This window comes from Macaca thibetana, chromosome X (assembly GCF_024542745.1).
Source record: "Macaca thibetana thibetana isolate TM-01 chromosome X, ASM2454274v1, whole genome shotgun sequence".
Taxonomy (NCBI): domain Eukaryota; kingdom Metazoa; phylum Chordata; class Mammalia; order Primates; family Cercopithecidae; genus Macaca; species Macaca thibetana.
In genome coordinates, this window is record NC_065598.1 from 129,504,158 (window position 1) to 129,522,672 (window position 18,515).

The 18,515-nt window shown below is 38.4% G+C and overlaps 1 protein-coding gene across 1 annotated transcript in view; it reads left to right on the top strand.

Annotated features, from left to right (window-relative positions):
* The window catches only part of HPRT1 (hypoxanthine phosphoribosyltransferase 1), a 1,139,661-nt gene extending 1,122,198 nt beyond the window's left edge, over window positions 1-17,463 (top strand). The window contains exons 5-10 of the mRNA XM_050777330.1: window positions 1,968-2,033; window positions 5,682-5,699; window positions 9,903-9,985; window positions 15,176-15,222; window positions 15,394-15,470; window positions 16,826-17,463. Of these exons, the coding sequence (XP_050633287.1) occupies window positions 1,968-2,033; window positions 5,682-5,699; window positions 9,903-9,985; window positions 15,176-15,222; window positions 15,394-15,470; window positions 16,826-16,873 (339 nt within the window). The 3' untranslated portion in view covers window positions 16,874-17,463. The remainder of the gene's footprint in view (window positions 1-1,967; window positions 2,034-5,681; window positions 5,700-9,902; window positions 9,986-15,175; window positions 15,223-15,393; window positions 15,471-16,825) is intronic.
* Window positions 17,464-18,515: the final 1,052 nt, after the last annotated feature.

Here is an 18,515-nt window from a genome sequence, read left to right on the forward strand (position 1 = left end):
CTAAAGTAATACTCCATAATAAATGGATGTATATATAGAAGCATAGCAAAAATAGAAGCACATAGAAGTGAAAAGTCTCATAAACCCCATTCTCACTACTCATGCAATTGCTGTTACAAATTTGTTTAAATGTTGAATAAAAATGGTGTCATAGGCAACACAGTGTTCCACTCCTTGGTGTTTTTAATAGCATTATTCTGTCTCAGTGTGCATTGGATTACCAGGTGCTTTTTAATAGTTGCATGGTATTACATTGTGTAGATGAACTTGATTAATTTAAATGGTTCCCTGTTAATGGACATGTTCGTTTTTGTGAACAACTGGTACAGTGAACATTTTTTTTTTCATAATAATAATAAAAAGAAAGACAGGGTCTTGCTGTGTTTATCAGTCTGGCCTTGAATTCCTGGGGTCAAACGATCCTCTCGCCTCCACCTCCCCAAGTGCTGGGATTACAGGCATGAAGCCACTGCACCTGGCCCTGTGAACACTCTTTAATGTATCTTTGTATACTTGTCAGTGTTTTTGTAGCATTGATTCCCAGAAGTGGGATTACTGGGTTAAGTGACATGCGTATTGCAATTTTAACAAAAGAGGCTATGCCAATTAATACTCTCACCAACAAGAGTGCTTATTTCCCCTCAGCATATTATCAGGCTTAAGTTTTGCCAGTACGGGTGGGTGAACAGTAGAATCTCATTGTTTTAGTGTTTGTTTCTCAGATAGATATAATTTTATACCTTATGGCCTTCTCTTCTATAACTTGTCTATTTGTGTTCATTCTCCATTTTCCTATGGGTTCTTATTGTTGGAGCCCAATATATAAAAGGGGGTATTCATTACAGAACTTTTTCAGTTTTGATTCATGTCATGCCTGGGTTTTTACCCTTTCTATGGATGTTAAAAAAAATTCTTCTATATTTTCTTCCAGTCCACTTATGGCTTTATTTTTTACATTTAGATTTTAATCGATCTGGAATTTATTTTTGTGTATGCTGTGAGGTAGGGACCATACTTTTATTTTTTCCCAAATGGGTAACTAGTTGACCAAACATCATTTATTGAATAATTCATCTTTTCCCTACTGACTCGAAATACCATCTTTATTGTATACTAAATCCTCATATATTTCTGGGTCTGTTTCTGGGCTCTAGTTTGTTCATTTACTGTGCTGGTACTGCACCGTTGTAATTGCTGTGGCTTTATAGTATGGTATGGCTTGCTCTCTGCAAGGGCAAGTCGAAGCTCTTTTGTTCACCTGCTCTTTCACCCAAATTTTCTGTCCTGAATCCAGCACAGCCAAATTATGGTCATTGTCACCACCAACTGCAGTGGGTGTTGAGCATTTCCCATTGAATCTCCTGTAAGGGTTTTATTGGATTCTGTGGTAGCAGGAAAATGGGAGCCTAAGGTATTCCTTAAAGGACTACTAATCAGACCTGGTTTCCCAGACAATGCTGAAAATGACTGGGCCTGGGCTAGACTTGAGGGACATACCTTGGGGTTGGGTGTGATATAGACCAGCCCTTACAATTTGCTTGACTCATGGGAATCGTACAGGGCCAGAACCAGACACCTGTCATGCTAATAACTTCCCTCACAATTCAGAAATCACTGTGATTGAAGATGGGTGGCTGTTATAATACTGCCCACTTAAAAATGAATGTAACCTATTTTTTAGGACTCTTAAAAACATCAAATCAGTAATGGCCAATTAGGACTTTTTAATTTTTACTAATCTCTCTTGAAAGTTTTCTAGTCATTCATTTCAGGAAACCTAATTCTTATAATTCATGTCATTTAGAATATCATAATGCTATGAACATTAGATAGCTAACTTCTCAAATCTTCTAGTTCTCATTTAATTTGAAGTTTGTGTGTGTACATAAGGATATACGTATACGTGTGTGTGCGTGTGTGTGTGTGTGTATATATATATATAGTTGTTTTTTTTGTTTTTTTACTAGAATGACCAGTCAACAGGGGACATAAAAGTAATCGGAGGAGATGATCTCTCAACTTTAACTGGAAAGGTATGTATCTTGAAGGGAAAGAAAAAAAAGCACTTCATACCAAGAGTCAATTAGTAACAGTGTGCTTTCAATCACTAAGAGATAGTTTACATAGTATAACTAAATGGGTTATTTAACCCTTGGAAGCAATCTAGGTTAATTATCTTTCCCTAGGTCATGTAGCAAAAAGACAGTAGAATCCAACATTAACCTTAAACGTCCCTATTGTCAAGTACTGCTGTCTGCCTCTGTGGGACTCTAATTTGGGATCCTTCAAAAAACATTGATGGGGGAAAAGACAGCCTTTTTTAAAAAAAAAAAAGAAAGAAAGAAAACTATGTGAGTCTTCCTGAGATAGACTAACATAGTTTCCTAAAAGATAGCAAAGCAGTATCATGTAGTGGCTGAAAGTGTGAGTTCCGGAGCCTGACAACTGATTGAAAGCCTGGCTTAGTACTTCCTAACTGTGACCTTGGGCAAGTTACTTAACCTCTTTTTGTCCCATATGTGATTAGGGTGAGGTTGATAATGGCAGCCATAGAGTTAAGAGAATTGAGTGCTATAATGCAAGTAGAGCTCTTACAACAGTTTCTGGTAAATAAATGCACTCAATAAATTCAGACATACTATTATTTTAAGAAATCTCAAAGAGTTATCTTAGTACATTAAAATCCTCCTGGTGTGGACCATTGGTTTTGGTATATTGTGCTTCCATGTAGTTTATCTCAAGATGTTTTTAGATTTCCCTTTTGAATTCTTTGATGACCCATTGGTTGTTCAGGAGCATGCTGTTTACCTGAAAATAATGGAGATATTAAGATATTTGAATATTTATCTTCTAGTACATTGAAAAAGTTTTTGAGAGTAACCAATAATGATGGAATGCTACTGCTTTTTTTTTTTGAAGCTGCCAGTTATTGTTTACTTACACTGTGCCAAATATAAAGGCATTAATCTCATAAAAGTTTCACAACAATCCTGTGAGGGAGACGATATCCCCATTTTACAGATCAGGAAATTAAGGCTCAGTAAGGTTAAAAGACATGCCCAAAGTCACAGAACCAGTAAGTGGTAGAGCTTGAATTTGAATGCAGACCTGACTCTAAAGCTCTTTTCTTTCTTTAGATTTTAGTGTTCATTGCTTACATGAATGAATATCTATAAGAAAACTTTAACATGTAAAACTTGTGTGAAATTCTCTTGTCCCATATCAGGGTCATGTCAAACTAATGTCCTCCTCAGCATATTTGGAAAGCTTCAGAGGAGAAATTAGCTTTGCCCCTCCTGTTCATTTCATATACCACTGCTAGACCTGTCCTTCCCTTTCAGCATGCTTTGTCCATATTTAGAAGCTGTTGAAGCCATTACTTGTCTAATCAGTTTTTAGTGCTGGAATAGACCTAGCCTTTTAGGCCTTCTGTGATTTAGCTTGATCTTATCTTTCCCACCTAATGGCTCTGTTCTACTACATAGATCTGATCTGAAACAGTTCTCTGTTTCTAAAATAACTTTATTTTCATGATAGTCACAGTAAAGTACATTTATTATGGAAAAATCAATAAGTATAAATTGAGTGAAAGTTATTTCTTGGTGGTAAGATTATGGGATTATTTGAACTTTCTGTTTCATTTTATTTTATTTTATTTTATTTATTTATTTTTGTGATGGAGTCTCGCTCTGCTGCCCAGGCTGGAGTGCAGTGGTACAATATTGGCTCACTGCAACCTCCCCTTCCCAGTTCAAGTGATTCTCCTGCCTCAGACTCCCAAGTAGCTGGGATTACAGGCACACGCCACCATGTGCGGCTAATTTTTGTATCTTTAGTAGAGACAGGTTTTCACCATGTTGACCAGGCTGGTCTCCAACTGCTAATCTCAGGTATCTGCCTGCCTCACCCTCCCAAAGTACTGTGATTACAGGAGTGAAACACCCTGCCTGGCCTCATTTTGTCTTTTGGGGGCATTTTTGTGCACAGATACATATGTATATAAATATTTTTCCTTTTTTTCCCCAGTTAGTACTTGAGCAGATGAACTTTGGACCCTGAATACCTGTATTCAAGTCTCTAATACCACTTCTTGGCTATTTTCATTTTATCAAATGGCCTCTTTCCTCATTTTTCTCATTTATTAAGTAGAGATGTAACTACTTGATATAATTCAAAAACTCTCAATAATAGCATTCTTTTATTTTTTAGACTCTAGTGTCTGTAATCCTTGTACCATGCTGGGATTCATTTGAACAATTACATGGCTTTTTTTAGTGTATTATTAAATTTGCAATTTACTTAGAATTTACTGGGATCTCGTACAAATGGGAAAAAAACATAATTGTGTTACTCATTTGCTGTGTGCCTTTGGATTGACCCTATTTTTTGTATTCATTTTCTCACCATATCCTGAGTTCCACTTTGAATAAAAAGTAATTTTTTCCTGCCTGTAAAATAGGCTACCAATGGGCTGCAGTTGTCTGCAGTAGCTGCTTCACTGAGGATAGCTCAGCATGAGAGAAGTAGTATGAATTGCTTGCCATAAATTATGGGCTAGCCTTACTTCATTCTGTACTTGGACATGTTTAGGCTTCTTAGAGATCTTACCTCCAACAATAAACTGCTTTGAGACAGGAAAAGGTAGAAGCTTTACTTGGTTATAACTTTACTTTTAATACCTAGAACAGTGAGTCTTCAAACTTGTATTTGCATGCCCAATTTATAAAAAGTTTTCTGAGCATTTACCCCTAATATATGCATTTTAAATTATATATGATTTATGGTAATAATATTATATATGTTACAAAATACATACAAAAATATAGATTAAACAAGGTGAGGTAAAAAATTAAAAAGTTCTAATCTTTCTTGCAAACCAGTGACTCTTTTATGCCCTACTCTGGTAAACACTATCTTAGAAGACTATATAGAACATTAAAATCTTTATATAGTTATATGACAGAGTATAGTGAGAGCTACAGATAAACAATACATCATGAATCTTCTTGTGGCAATGTTTATAACCAAAATGCCTCATTCTTATAACTAGCATAAGAACAGATAGGACTTTCTTGATTTTGAGGGGTAATTATTAGATGGTATTTTCTCTTAAGGACTCTTCTAGCTATAAAATTCTTAAATGTAGAAAGCGAAGTGAGGGTTTATGGTGAGAGGAAGCATTGGTATCATTTTTTAGTGTAGTCCAAGAATATGGACACATCCAGAAAATGCAGATCAATTTTAGCCTAATGAGAAAATATATTTTGAATTGGAGTCCATATGGTTTTTGAGTTATTGTACAAATATAATTCTTAGAATGTTAGAGTCAGGAAACTATAAGAAACCAACTAGTTCAAGTTTCTCATTTAACACATGGGAAACTGAGGCCAGAGAAATTTCAAGACTTGCCCAAGATTAGACCTCTTGTTAAGTAATGAAAGTGTTTTAAAAACAAATGGGTCAAATTCTGTTTTTAAAATTTCCATTACGATGAAAATTTCAGTATTACAGGCTTCCAAATCCCAGCAGATGGCCCACTTGTTTAAAGGAGAGTTTGATGTAATAAAGTATCTAAAAACAAGAGTGTGAATAATTCCTTAGGGTTGTTATGATGTGATTTGACTTATAATTGGAAATACCGTCTTATTCATTATACTGATTTTCATTTCTTTTTCTTCTAGAATGTCTTGATTGTGGAAGTAAGTTCACATTTACTTTTAATATAACATTTATGATTTTTCTAATTTAGTATGCACCATCCTAAAGGTAAGCCAGGGAAAGAAATTCCTCTGCATCAGTTTTAATGGTGGACTTGTGTTCTAAAGGAGTGAGACTGGTTTTTTGTAAAGACTACTTAGTAATTTGTTTTTACCAGTAATGGAATGGTATACTTCCTACCTCTCTTTTTTTAGTTTGAAATATTTTCTTTCTAAACATAACTCTCTCTCTCTATTTATCTATATATAATATATACATATATATCTTATATTTTATGTATATATATATATCTTGCTTAGATTTTGTCTTATGTAATATTTGGTACATAAAAAGTAATATTTATAATTTATAGACTATTTTCCATTTGTCATTATGTCCTAAAGTATTTTGTATCTTAGCACGGAGAGGCTAAGCAGTTTCCTAGGGTTACCCGCTAGTAAGCTAAGGGAAACCTTTACTTCCTTTAGCTCAGTGGTTCTCAAAATGTGGTTCCCTAGACCAAAAGTATTAATATCAGACAAGAACCTACCTAATCAAAATATCTGTGATGAGGCCAAGCAAGCTATGCTTTAACAAGTCTTTGAGTGATTCTGATGCATGCTAAGGTTTAGGGGCCCTTGTTTTTACTCATAAGTCATTTTCTCATTTAGGCCTTCTCTGGCCATCCTATCTAAAATCTCACTTTTTCATGCTGTCAACTTCCTATTTCTCCTCAATACTTTTATTTTCCTGATCACTTATCACTGTCTAACAGCCTCTTTCTCTCTCTCTCTCTATACATATATATAGATAGATAGATATAGATATAGATATATATACATCTATGTAGATATAAATATATCTATATTTTTGTCTGTGGTCATCTATTGAAACCTTTCTATCTTACTGAATCCTACAAACATCTAAAGCACAGCTTGTGATCCTGTCTCCTACTCAGACCCCATTCTCCCATTCTTTAGTCTTTAGGCTACATTCTTTAGAGTTTTTCAGTGTGACCCCAATATACATTACCAACCTTATTTTCCAGCTTCCTTTCATTTTCTCTATACTTTTTACTGTTTCCCAGAGCTTGTACCTTTACTTTTCTGCCCCTGTTGTTTGCTCCTTATTTCTTTTCTTAAAATAATAGCTTTATTGAGATATAACTCACATATCATACTATTCACCCATTTAAAGTGTACAATTCCATTTTTTTTGTTGTTGTTGAAACGGAGTGTCGCTCTGTCGCCCAGGCTGGAGTGCAGTGGCGTGATCTCAGCTCACTGCAGGCTCTGCCTCCTGGGTTCACGCCATTCTCCTGCCTCAGCCTCCTGAGTAGCTGGAACTACAGGTGCCTGCCACCACGCCCGGCTAATTCTTTGTATTTTTAGTAGAGACGGGATTTCACTATTTGCCAGGATGGTCTTGATCTCCTGACCTCGTGGTCCACCCGCCTCAGCCTCCCAAAGTGCTGGGATTACAGGCATGAGTCACCACGCCTGGCCAATTCAAAATTTTTTATTATATTCTCAGCATTGTGCAATCATTATCACATTCAATTTTAAAACATTTTCATTGCCCCACAAAGAAACCCAATCCCCTTAGCCATCACTCCCCATTTTCCCTTCCCCCAGCACCTAGCAAACTGATCATCTACCTACTTGCTATCTATAAGATTTGCCTATTCTGGACATTTTGTATAAATAGAATCATACGATATGTGGCCTTTTGTATCTGGCTTCTCTCACTTAGCTTAATGTTTTCAAGGTTCATTCACATTGTGGAGTATATCTGCACTCATTCCTTTTTACTGACAAATTTTATGGATAGACAGGTGTTCCTCAACTGTGTCCTGATAAACCCATCTGAAGTTGAAAACATCATAAGTTGAAAATGGATTTACTACCTTGATAAATCTATCCTAAAGTCAAAAAAATCTCATGTCGAACCATCATAAGTTGGATGCCATCTGAATTACATTTTTGTTATCCATTCATTGCTTGACAGACGTTAGGTTGTTTCCACTGTTTGCTCCTTATTTCTTGTACCTGAAATGTCCTTATTCCCTCTCTTCTTATCCCATGTTTTAGTCATTTAAGACCCAGCTCAAACGTCACCTCCACAAAACCTTCCTTGATACCTCTTTCCTCCTCAATTCACTTGGACCTTTTGCATTTAATTTTTTTTTTTTTTTAAAGACAGAGTCTCACTCTGTTACCAGGCTGGAGTGCAGTGGTATGATCTCAGCTCACTGTAACCTCTGCCTCCCAGGTTCAAGCAATTCTCATGCCTTAGCCTCCCAAGTAGCTGGGACTACAGGTCTGCACTGCCATGCCTGGCTAATTGTGTGTGTGTGTGTGTGTGTGTGTGTGTGTCTATATATATATGTGTGTGTGTGTGTGTATGTGTATATATATATACTTTTTTTTTTTTTAGTAGAGACGGGGTTTTGCCATATTGGCCAGGCTGGTCTAGCCTCAAGCCATCCTCCTACCTCGGCCTCCCAAAGTGCTCGGAATAATTATAGACATGAGCCACTGCACCTGGCCTGCATTTAATTTTAATTATACAATATTTTGAACTCAGAAAAGAGGGTATGCTCAATACCTATGTACCCACCACAAAGTATTAACATTTTGCCATATTTGCTTCTGATCTTATTGTTTTAAAGAAATGAAAGGTCATAATACAACTAAAGCCCGATTTTTTCCCTTCATTCCCAGAAGTATGACAATTATCCTTAAAGTTGATATATATCATTCCCATGCATGTTTTTTATACTTCCCTAGTACAAGTTAACTGTATCGTCTGCTCAGGGGCTCATCAAGCTGAATCAAGGGACTCACAATCCTCTTCGAAGTTCCTTCAGGTTGTTGGCAGAATTTAGTTCCTTGTGATTGTAGGATTGAGGGCCCGTTTTCTCACTGGCTGCTGGCCAGGGGCTGCTGTCAGCTATTTAAAGGCTCATGCCCTAGCCCATTACATTCTCACAACATGGCAGCTGACTTCTTCAAAACCAGCAGGAGAATCTTGCTCTAGTCTGCCACATAACCTAATCACAGGAGTGGCTATCCTGTTAGTTTCACAGATCCTGGTCACATTCAAGGGGAGGGAACTCTTCCAGGTGTGTACACCAAGAGACAGGATTTTTTTTTTTTCTTTTTCTTTTTCTTTTTTCTTAAAAAGTCTTAAAGTCTTTTATCCCTAAAGGAGGCAGGAATTTTGAGAGCCGTCAGAATTCTGCCTACCACAGCCCAGAAATCTACATTTTTCACAAGACTCCAGCCATGATGTTTCTGATGGCTTACACTGCTTTATTCCATTTTTAAAGAGTATTTTTATTGAAAAGCATTAGGATTATGGTTTAAAAAATATTTTCCGTAACAAAGATGAGTTTGTTTAGAGTCCTACTTTTGACTAAATAGCTGGGATTCTGGCCGGGCGCGGTGGCTCAAGCCTGTAATCCCAGCACTTTGGGAGGCCGAGACGGGCGGATCACAAGGTCAGGAGATCGAGACCATCCTGGCTAACACGGTGAAACCCTGTCTCTACTAAAAAAAAAACACAAAAAATTAGCCGGGCGAGGTGGCGGCGCCTGTGGTCCCAGCTACTCGGGAGGCTGAGGCAGGAGAATGGCGGGAACCCGGGAGGCGGAGCTTGCAGTGAGCTGAGATCTGGCCACTGCACTCCAGCCTGGGCGACAGAGCGAGACTCCGTCTCAAAAAAAAAAAAAAAAAAAAAAATAGCTGGGATTCACTTTTATGTAAAGTCATTTTATAGCCTTATTAATTTGGGTGCCTTTAAAAATGGTATAAAGCAGTGTTTCTTAAAGTGTAGTCTGTTAGCCACCTATATTGGAGAGTTGGGAGGAGAGAGTCTGTATCTTGAATTTATGAGAAAAATTCTAAAATACTTTTTATAATGAAGGACAACATCATAACTCCCTAATAAAATGTGCATGTATATATTTAAATTTGCTGTAATTGACCCTGTGCCTACAAAATCCAGTCCTGGGGGCTGGCATTCTTACTGCTTGCTGAGGGCCAGATGATTTATAGATTCCAGAATATCTCCGTGTGAATTTTGGTGACAATTACTGCACTGAAAAGAATGGCAGTATTACAGTTATACATGGGGGTTTTGGTACTTTATGTTTATATAGTGACTCTGAATTTAAAGCTATGCAATGTCTTCTTTTTTGAAAGGATATAATTGACACTGGCAAAACGATGCAGACTTTGCTTTCCTTGGTCAGGCAGTATAATCCAAAGATGGTCAAGGTCGCAAGGTATGTATGACATTTTGACATAGAATATTTTCCTCATTTGAAGGGGGATTAAGTGATTGCTTCTTTTTAAGGATAAATGTTTTCAACTGTCATTTTATCTTTAAGAAGTAATGTACTCTCATATAAGACTTAAGATATAATCCTTTTAAATAATTTTGTCATGTGTCAATAAAGCTCATAGTTACAGTCACTTCCTTGCCTAATATTAACATTTGGTTTTTCAGCATGCTAATTATATCAGTTTGTCCTGAGTAGCATGGCAGAGGATTTTGAGCCCCCTTACAAAATTAAGAATAAGGATTCCACAGGGGGTGAGGAAGTGATAGGAAGGGGTGGGCCCTGAAGATCTGGACCTCCTGGAATTGAGTGATGTATGCTACATCTTCTTTGTGTCTGTAGTGAAGTTTTATAATGCCCGCTTCCTTTTTTATTAAGTCAGGCTCACCTCCTCACCTTACCTATGCTGTTTGACTTTTGCTTTTATAGTTCTACCTGTGTTTGTTTCTCATTTTAGTTTCATCCCTCAACACTCTGGGGTGGCATTGTTATTCCCACTTTTCAGATAAGGATACTGAGGCATAGGGAATTGCCCAAAGGTACGGAGCTAGTCAGCTATAGAGATGAGATTTGAACCCAGGGAACCTGGCTCACAGTTTATGCTTTTGCTACCTTAAATTTTTAATAGAGTGACATCAAACAAACATTTAAGAATATGTTTTTCTTTTCCTTTTACAATTTCATTAAAAAAAATTAAGTCTCTGATCAATCTGCAGTTTTTATGTAGGGGTCAGGTAATGATCTAACTTCTGTTTTTTTCCTAAGTGATTAACAGGTTTTTATAAACTCCTTTTAAAAAATAACTATCTGTCGAGCATCTTTGAATCAGAGTAAGCCTTCTAGTGAGTCATATGTCAGCAGTTGGACTGTATGGGCTTTTCTAATATCCAGTCCAAGTGTTTATCAGTGAGTTTTTCTTTTAAATAGATTTGGGACAGGTACTATGAGAGTATATAAGTGATACGTTATAGGACACTGAGTAGTATCCTATGAAATGGCAAAAACCACAATCACTTTTGCACCAACCTAATAGAAATTAATCAATGCACTTGCTTGTTTTTGTACGTGCTCTTTAGGGTTTTAAATGTCAACCTACTGTGGCATAGACTTCAATCCTCCGGGTATTCTTTTGTTGTTCTTTCCTGGTATATGCTGTGGAATTGAGATAGACTGGTTCGTGAGAGAGATATTTTGTGTTGCCACAGGTAGGACATGCTCAAAGAATACCTGGGTCATTTCTTGACCCAAGTCATCTATTCACCATAGTTTTGTAGCACTGATCTTGCATACATTTCACGTATCTTCCATGAACTCCACGTCAGTGCTGCTTATCTGATACTCAGAAATTAAACACTAAGGGCCGGGCGCGGTGGCTCAAGCCTGTAATCCCAGCACTTTGGGAGGCCGAGACGGGTGGATCACGAGGTCAGGAGATCGAGACCATCCTGGCTAACACAGTGAAACCCCGTTTCTACTAAAAAAAAATACAAAAAAACTAGCCGGGCGAGGTGGCGGGCGCCTGTAGTCCCAGCTACTCGGGAGGCTGAGGCAGGAGAATGGCCTGAACCCGGGAGGCGGAGCTTGCAGTGAGCTGAGATCCGGCCACTGCACTCCAGCAAGGGGGACAGAGTGAGACTCCGTCTCAAAAAAAAAAAAAAAAAAAAAAAGAAATTAAACACTAAGGAATAAGATTGTCAGGTAGGGTTGTTTTGGAGGGTCACAAATCTTGTAATGTCTAATATTTCCACTCTCCCTGCTGAGAATTAGTTTTGGCTTCCTTGGAGGTGATATCGCCTCTGTTGAGAATAAGTGGCCTACTGTGATCCCACCACTGCACTCTAGCCTGGGTGACAGAGTGAGACCCTATCTCAAAAAAAAAAAAAAGAATGCATGGCCTAGATGACTTCTAAGGTTCTTCTCACCCAGTTCCAGTTTTCATGTTGTAGGCAGAGCAGTAAAGTGAGAAAGACATGGACTTGGGAGTTTAGTCTGGCATTTCACTACCACTTAATCTGAGCAACTATTCCATATTTAATCTCTCTGAATGTATTTACTCATCTTTAAAGGGGAATGATTATTAACATCTTTTACTCAGGGAAACTATGTGAGTCAAGGAGATAATGTATTTGAAAGTCTTTTTAACTGCAAAGCACTGTTTCACTGTTGGTTATAATGTGATTGATCTCATTGAAGTGAGCAGCTGCTTAATCGTGCATTTTAGAATGTAGGGAAGTAGTAAGATTTTTCGCATATTATATAGGTAGCTGGTTCTGGAACTGTAAACATACTCTTTTTTATGGAGCTCTGAGTCACATGCCATAAAGTTCATTCTTTTAAAGTTGTACAATCCAGTGGTTTTTGATATATTCAGAGTTGTGCATCTGCTACCCCTATTTCGTTTTAGAACCCAAGGAAACCCTGTACCCATTAGCAGTCATTCTCCCTTCTCCCAGCCCCTGGTAACTACTAATCTACTTTCTACAGAAAGTCCGTACAGATTTGTGTATTATGGACATTCCATATAAATGGACTCTTGCAATATCCTGTCTTCTTTCACTTAGCGTAGTGTTTTCAAGGTTCATCCAGGTTGGGGCATGTATCAGTACTTCATGCCTTGTTTTGGCTGAATAATATTTCATTGTACAAATATATCACATTTTGTTTATCCATCTGTTGGTGAACATTTGGGTTTCTACCTGTTCACTTTTATGAATAATGTTGATTTGAATATTTGTGTACAAGTTTGAATACCTGTTTTTAGGTCTCTTGAGTATATAATTGCTAGGTCATATGGTAATTCTATGTTTAACATTTTGATGAATTGCCAGACTGTTTAACAAGGTGTATGTACTATTTTACACCAGTAACATATGAGGGTTCCAATATCTCCATATCCTTGACAACACTCGTTACTGTCCTTTTTATTATAGCCATCCTAGTGGCTGTGATGTGGTATCTCATTGTGGTTTTGATTTGTTTCTCTGATGGTAATGATGTTGAACATGTTTTCATCTGCTTATTAGCCATTTACATATATCTTCTTAAGAGCGGTTACCCATTTACAGTATGGAAAATGCTTCAGATGCAACTCTAGTCATGCCTTAGAGATGGAGCTTTATTAAACATTCAGATCTGTAGGCATATGAAGTGCTGAGTTCTCCTGAACTCCTAATACAGATTGCACTGAGTTTAGTGATACCTTTTCTGGAGCATTCCTGAGTTCAGGTAGAGGGAAGGGTTTTTGCTGTGATTGGCTTGTTATGTTCTTTTTAAATGGAAATGGAATTGAAGTGTCTCCTCTATCCATTTATTGGAAGAGTCATGAGGGGCATGATTAGATGATATCCCTTGGAGTCTCCGGCTTAGGTTAGTGGTTATCTACTTAGGCTGCACATTGGAATCACCTGAGAGTTAAAAAAAAACCCAGGACAACCTATGCCTGTGTCTCACCTCCAGCAATTCTGATGTAATTGGTCAGGGCTGTGGCCTGAGTAGCTGAGTTTTGGTTCTTTAAAGCTGCCAGGTGATTCTGATGTGCAGTCCAGGTTGAGATCACTTTGGGCCCTTTCCAGCTCTTTAAACATATGTATTTATCTAGAAAGGTATAAGTTTTCTTGAGACGGCCTTGTATATATCTTGTATATATGTGGGAAAGCATAAGTTTTCTTGAGACTGCCTTGTATATATCTTGTATATATGTAGGAAAGCATAAGTTTTCTTGAGACTGCCTTCAACATCTATAAAGGCTTTCAAAGCAGCTTCTATAGCTTTTTTTAATGGCTGAATATTTTTCTACAGGCAGCATTTGGGTTATAAAATTAGCTTTTGGTAGAGTTGACTTATACCACCTCCAGCTTTTGCTCTCAAAAATAAATACTGGTTCTTTTGGCACACTAGTTGTTTTAGCCTAAAGTTCCTCTTTGTAAGCCAGTTATTAAAAAAGTTGTGATGCAGCCAGGGTGAAGTGGTACACATCTGTAGTCCCAGCTACTCGGAAGGCTGAGGTGGATCGCTAGAGCCCAAGAAGTGAAGGCTGCAGTGAACTGTGATTATACCACTGCACTGTAGCCTGGGCCACAGAGCGAGACTCATCTCTTTTAAAAAAAGAATGTTGTGAGGCTAGGCATGGTGGCTCACGCCTGTAATCCCAGCACTTTGGGAGGCTGAGGTGGATAGATCACCTGATGTTGGGAGTTCGAGACCAACCTGACCAACATGGAGAAACCCCATCTCTACTAAAAGAATACAAAATTAGTGGTGGCGCATGCCTGTAATCCCAGCTACTCGGGAGGCTGAAGCAGGATAATCACTTGAACCCGGGAGGTGGAGGTTGCAGTGAGCTGGGCGAGCCATTGCACTCTAGCCAACTCCATCTCAAAAAAGAAAAGAAAAGAATGTTGTGGCTGGGCGCAGTGGCTCACGTCTGTAAACCCAGCTTTTTGGGAGGCTGAGGTGGGTGGATCACAAGGTCAGGAGATGGAGACCATCCTGGCTAACACAGTGAAACCTCGTCTCTACTAAAAATACAAAAAAAAATTAGGCGTGGTGGCGGGCGCCTGTAGTCCCAGCTGCTCGGGAGGCTGAGGCAGGAGAATGGCATGAACCCAGGAGGCAGAGCTTACAGTGAGTGGAGATTGCGCCACTGCACTCCAGCCTGGGTGACAGAGCAAGACTCCGTCTGGAAAAAAAGAAAAGAAAAGAATGTTGTGATAAAAGGTGATGCTCACCTCTCCCACACCCTTTTACAGTTTAGGGATTGTATCTCCAAGGTTTTTGGACTGAGAGCCGTTATATTTTCATCTTTGCTCTTTGACACTCGATACCCATTCATCCTCCTTATTAGCTCCCCTTCAGTGGACACATGGGTAGTCAGGGTGCAGGTCTCAGAACTGTCCTTCAGGTTCCAGGTGATCAACCAAGGGCCTTGTCTGTAGTGCCAACTCATTGCTGCCCCTTCCTAGTAATTCCCATAATTTAGCTCTCCATTTCATAGTCTCTCCTTGAGTGTGTTAAAAGTGACCATGGTACACTCAGCACGGATGAAATGAAACAGTGTTTAGAAACATTAGTCTTTTCTTTTGTAATGCCCTGTAGTCTCTCTGTATGTTATATGTCACATTTTGTAATTAACAGCTTGCTGGTGAAAAGGACTCCACGAAGTGTTGGATATAAGCCAGACTGTAAGTGAATTACTTTTTTTGTCAATCATTTAACCATCTTTAACCTAAAAGAGTTTTATGTGAAATGGCTTATAATTGCTTAGAGAATATTTGTAGAGAGGCACATTTGCCAGTATTAGATTTAAAAGTGGTGTTTTCTGTATCTAAATGATGAATTATGTTTCTTTTTAGTTGTTGGATTTGAAATTCCAGACAAGTTTGTTGTAGGATATGCCCTTGACTATAATGAATACTTCAGGGATTTGAATGTAAGTAATTGCTTCTTTTTCTCACTCATTTTTCAAAACCCACATAAAAATTTAGGAAAGAGAATTGTTTTCTCCTTCCAGCACCTCATAATAACAGACTGATGGTTCCCATTAGTCACATAAAGCTGTAGTCTAGTACAGACGTCCTTAGAACTGGAACCTGGCCAGGCTAGGGTGACACTTCTTGTTGGCTGAAATAGTTGAACAGCTTTAATATAAAATAACTGTTGCATTATTATTTCAGATGATAAATGTGGTCATAAGTAAGAAATAAATGATCGAGTTTAGTCTTTTAATTCACTGTCCTTTGGATACCTGCCTCTTACTCTGGAGGCAGGAGTCCCATGGATGTGTTCATGAACATGGTTGAGGAAGATTTAGGAAGACTGCAACAGCACACTACCTAAAGCAGGTTTTTTACTCCATCTTTTTTTGCCACTTACCCTGGCCTCCCACTTTGATAATGCTTAAAATTCCCTACTTGATTTGTCTTTCAAAACTACATATTGAGGCTGGTTGCGGTAGCTCACACCTGTAATCCTAGCACTTTGAGAGGCCAAGGCGGGCGGATCACAGGAGGTCAGGAGTTTGAAACCAGCCTGGCAAACATGGTGAAACCCCGCCTTTACTAAAAATACAAAAATTAGCTGGGTGTAGTGGTGCGTGCCTACAATCCCAGCTACCTGGGAGGCTGAGGCAGGAGAATCACTGGAAACCGGGAGGTGGAGGCTACAGTGAGCCAAGATCACACCACTGCACTTCAGCCTGGGTGACAGAGCAAGACTCTGTCTCAAAAAACCAAACCAGAACAAAAAACCAAAAAACTACGTGTTAAGACAAGAAACAGACTGGGCGTGGTGGCTCATGCCTATAATCCCAGCACTTTGGGCGGCCGAGGCGGGCGGATCACGAGGTCAGGAGATCAAGACCATTCTGGCTAACATGGTGAAACCCTGTCTCTACCAAAAAATACAAAAAATTACCCGGGCATGGTGGCGGGTGCCTGTAGTCTCAGCTACTCGGGAGACTGAGGCAGGAGAATGGCGTGAACCCAGAAGGCAGAGCTTGCAGTGAGCCGAGATCGTGCCACTGCACTCCAGTCTGGGCGACAGAGCAAGACTCCGTCTCAAAAAATTAAAAAAAAAAAAAAGACAGGAAGCAAATTAATGGGATAGATTACTGCTTTGTTTTCAAAAGATACACTCCCCAAAAGTTACTGGTCTAAAATATAGTAGTACTATCTCTGTTTAGTAAGAACCCTGCCAACTAATAGTGTTCTTATATGTAAAATGCTGTTCTTGCCTTTCATTTCAGAATATACTTTTTAAATGTGAATTTCTGGATTTTTTTTATAGCATGTTTGTGTCATTAGTGAAACTGGAAAAGCAAAATACAAAGCCTAAGATGAGAGTTCAAGTTGAGTTTGGAAACATCTGGAGTCCTATTGACATCGCCAGTAAAATTATCAATGTTCTAGTTCTGTGGCCATCTGCTTAGTAGAGCTTTTTGCATGTATCTTCTAAGAATTTTATCTGTTTTGTACTTTAGAAATGTCAGTTGCTGCATTCCTAAACTGTTTATTTGCACTATGAGCCTATAGACTATCAGTTCCCTTTGGGTGGATTGTTGTTTAACTTGTAAATGAAAAAATTCTCTTAAACCACACCACTATTGAGTGAAACATTGAACTCGTATCTGTAAGAAATAAAGAGAGGATATATTAGTTTTTTAATTGGTATTTTAATTTTTATATATGCAGGAAAGAACAGAAGTGATTGAATATTGTTAATTATACCACCATGTGTTTAGAAAAGTAAGAAGCAGTCAATTTTCACATCAAAGACAGCATCTAAGAAGTTTTGTTGTGTCCTGGAATTATTTTAGTAGTGTTTCAGTAGTGTTGACTGTATTTTCCAACTTGTTCAGATTATTACCAGTGAATCTTTGTCAGCAGTTCCTTTTAAATGCAAACCAATAAATTCCCAAAAATTTACTGCTTTATGGATTCTTCAATTTAAAAATCCTTAAAATAAGGTCTGTCTCTTTAAAAAAAAAAAGCTATGCATAGTTATCATTTCTCTACAAATTAACCTAGTATAGTTTTCTGTTGGTTCCATTTTCCTTGTTTGTTAAGTTTTAGTAGCTAAATTGTAATCTTAATGATTATGTAGTAGAATGGGTTGGTGGAGCTACAAAAATTCCTAGCTACTTCGGAGACATTAAATTTCAGACACGTGGTACACTTTATATTACATTTTACTATGCTAAAATAACATGGCTTTGTTTTGGAATTCTGTTCAGTTTTGCAGATTGTAATGTCAGCTATATCTCAACAGATTGTTCTCAGATATGTCCTATCACCTTCTTTGTGTAGATAGTGCTTTATTGACCAAGAACAATGACAACAACACCTTTTGTTTTCTGGGAGCAGGAGAAAAGTTTTAAGCCAAAACTCTTAATTGCTTATCTGCTCCATGTGAGGTATGAACTAGCAACCTTATGAGCCATCTAGCTTACACGTGTTCCTTAAAAAGTTTGCTGTAGGCCGGGCACAGTGGCTCATGCCTATAGTCCCAGCACTTTTGGGAGCCCAGGGTGGGGGATCACTTGAGCTCAGGAGTTCAAGACCAGCCTGGGCAACATGGCAAAATGCCATCTCTACAATTAAAAAAAAAAAAACTGGGTATGGTGGCACACAACTGTAGTCCCAGCCACTTGGGAGGCTGAGGTGGGAGGATTGCTTGAGCTTGGGAGGTCAAGGCTGCAGTGAGCCTTGACAGTGCCCCTACACTCCAGCCTGGGTGACAGAGTGAGACCCTGTCTCAAAAAAAAAGTTTGCTGTAATGCCCAGCAACAAAGTAGGAGACTCAAACTAATACTAAATAATTTTCTGTAGTCGTAGAACTTCTTAGTTTACAAAATATTTTTGCTTCTGTTATCTCATTTGATCTTCATACCCATGTAAGGTTGAGGTAGATGTTACCATGTGTGAGTGCAATATCCAGAACTCCTGAATCCCCTTCTTCCCCTAAAATGTCAGCCTGC